General features: G+C 52.3%; 1 protein-coding gene across 1 annotated transcript in view; it reads left to right on the top strand.

Annotated features, from left to right (window-relative positions):
- Positions 1–83: 83 nt before the first annotated feature.
- C2CD3 (C2 calcium-dependent domain containing 3) overlaps positions 84–2,021 on the top strand; it is a gene marked incomplete at its 5' end in the record, with an annotated part of 73,616 nt that continues 71,678 nt past the window's right edge. Inside the window, one exon of the mRNA XM_015425050.1 lies at positions 84–229. Within this exon, the coding sequence (XP_015280536.1) occupies positions 84–229 (146 nt within the window). The remainder of the gene's footprint in view (positions 230–2,021) is intronic.

Genomic DNA, 2,021 nt, shown 5'->3' with positions numbered 1-2,021 from the left:
CCACATTTTAGGAAGGATGCTGACAGCTCGCTTCCTCTGACGCATGTCAAATGACATTTAACTCTCTCGACCTCCCTCCTTAGAAGTCCGATAGCAGCTTAAGCGACTTCCTCAGCGATGAGGAAGATCCCGGCTCTTGTGGAAAATGCAGCAGACGCCAGAGGTCACGTAATGCATTGGAGTCCGGTTGTGTTGGGCACAAAGGGAAGGCTGTGGAGATGAAAGCCAGGTATGTGTTTTTTTGGCTCTGGGGCTCTCTAACACAGTAGCGTCACTTTCTTCCAGTATCTGCAAGTTTCGACTCCTTTCCCCCATTCCAGAACAGATAAAAGAAAGTACTTCTTCCCCTAAGGAGTAATTAGCACACGAAATTCACTGCTGGAGAGCATAAGAGAAGCCAATGTTGGATCAGGCCAGTGGCCCATCCCGTCCAACACGCTGTGTCACAAAGTGGCCAAAACCCAGAGGCCATCAGGAGGTCCACCAGCGGGGCCAGAACTCCAGAAGCCCTCCCACTGTTGCCCCCCCTCCCGAGCACCAAGAATGCAGAGTACCACTGCCCCAGACAGACTTTTCCATCTGTAAAAAGGTAAAAGTTTCCCTTTCTCAAAAGCCAGTCGAATCCGACTCTAGGGGGCGGTGCTCGTCTCCGCTTCCAAGCCGAAGAGCCAGCGCTGTCCGAAGACTTCTCTGTGGTCATGTGGCCGGCATGACTAAACGCCGAGGTGCATGGAACACTGTTGCCTTCCCACCGAAGCGGTACCTATTTATCTACTTGCAATTTCTTGCTTTCGAACTGCGAGGATGGCAGGAGCTGGGGCCAGAGACGGGAGCTCACTCTGTCACGCGGCACTCAGGTCTCGAACGGCCAAACCTTCTGGTCTGCAGCTCGGCATCCTAACCTATACCTTGTGGCTAATAACCACTGATGGACCTCTGCTCCATATGTTTATCTAATTCCCACGGGCTACTTACTCTTTAGGTGAAGGATCAAGATAGGTAGCCGTGTTCAGGGGTCATTTTGTAGAAAAAGAGGTGCAGGAGCTCATTAGCATAACTTATTTGCATATGCCACACACCCTGACATCACCGGAAGGGAGTCAGACGGCAACACCCACCGCTCAGGCTCCACTGGACTGTTTTGTCTCTCAGCCCCGCCTACCTGACAGGGTGCCTGTTGTGGGGAGGGGAAGAGAAAGGAGATCGTAAGCTGCTCTGGGTGGTGAAGGGCGGTGTATAAATCCAATCTCCTGCTCCTGATCCTCCTCTTCTTCTTCTTCTTCCTCTTCCTCTTCTTCTTCCTCTTCCTCCTCCTCCTCATTTATATCACACCCATCCCGTAAACAGGCTCAGGGCAGGTCACAGCAGTTCGATAGATACAATAAAATTTAAAACACCTTAAAACATATAAAATGAATGGTCATGCTTGCCGTAGGGAGAACCCGGCCCATTGATATAACCACGTATGGCCAGTTATCAGTGGATGGGAGACTGCAACCTCGGGAAGGGGGGCATATGCTCCGTCTTGCAGGCCCTGCAGAATTGAATAAGATCCCGCAAGGCCCTGATCTCGATGGGGAGCACGTTCCACCAGGCGGGGTCCAGGGTGAAGAAAGCCCTGGCCGAGGCTAGGCGGACGTCCTTTGGGCCAGGGATCACTAGGAGATGTTGACTCTCGGAGTGTAACACACTCTGAGGCGTCTGCGAGAAGAAGTGCTTCCTCTCATCTGTTCTGGTCCTCCAGAAGTCGGGTCGAAGAGGTGTGGCGAAGATAAGAGAGCAATAGAAGCAAAGAGGGCACCTTCGGGGATGATGCAGAGTTCTTGTGTGTAGAAACATACTCCGGGTGCAAGCCCCTGCCATCTGCGAGGGTTGGGGGGATGCCTTTCTTAATTCACTAGAACGTGAGACTCTTCGCAGGCCAAATGTTCTGCTACACAACAGGTGCAGCACCATTTTCAACAAGCCCCCCCCCCAGTCAGACCATGAGAAGCAAGAAGCAGCCAGGTAAATTGCAGAGG

This window comes from Gekko japonicus, unplaced genomic scaffold (assembly GCF_001447785.1).
Source record: "Gekko japonicus isolate JY-2015 unplaced genomic scaffold, Gekko_japonicus_V1.1 scaffold2548, whole genome shotgun sequence".
Lineage (NCBI taxonomy): Eukaryota > Metazoa > Chordata > Lepidosauria > Squamata > Gekkonidae > Gekko > Gekko japonicus.
Note: the sequence above shows the minus strand (reverse complement) of the source record. Positions and strands in the feature narration are given on the sequence as shown.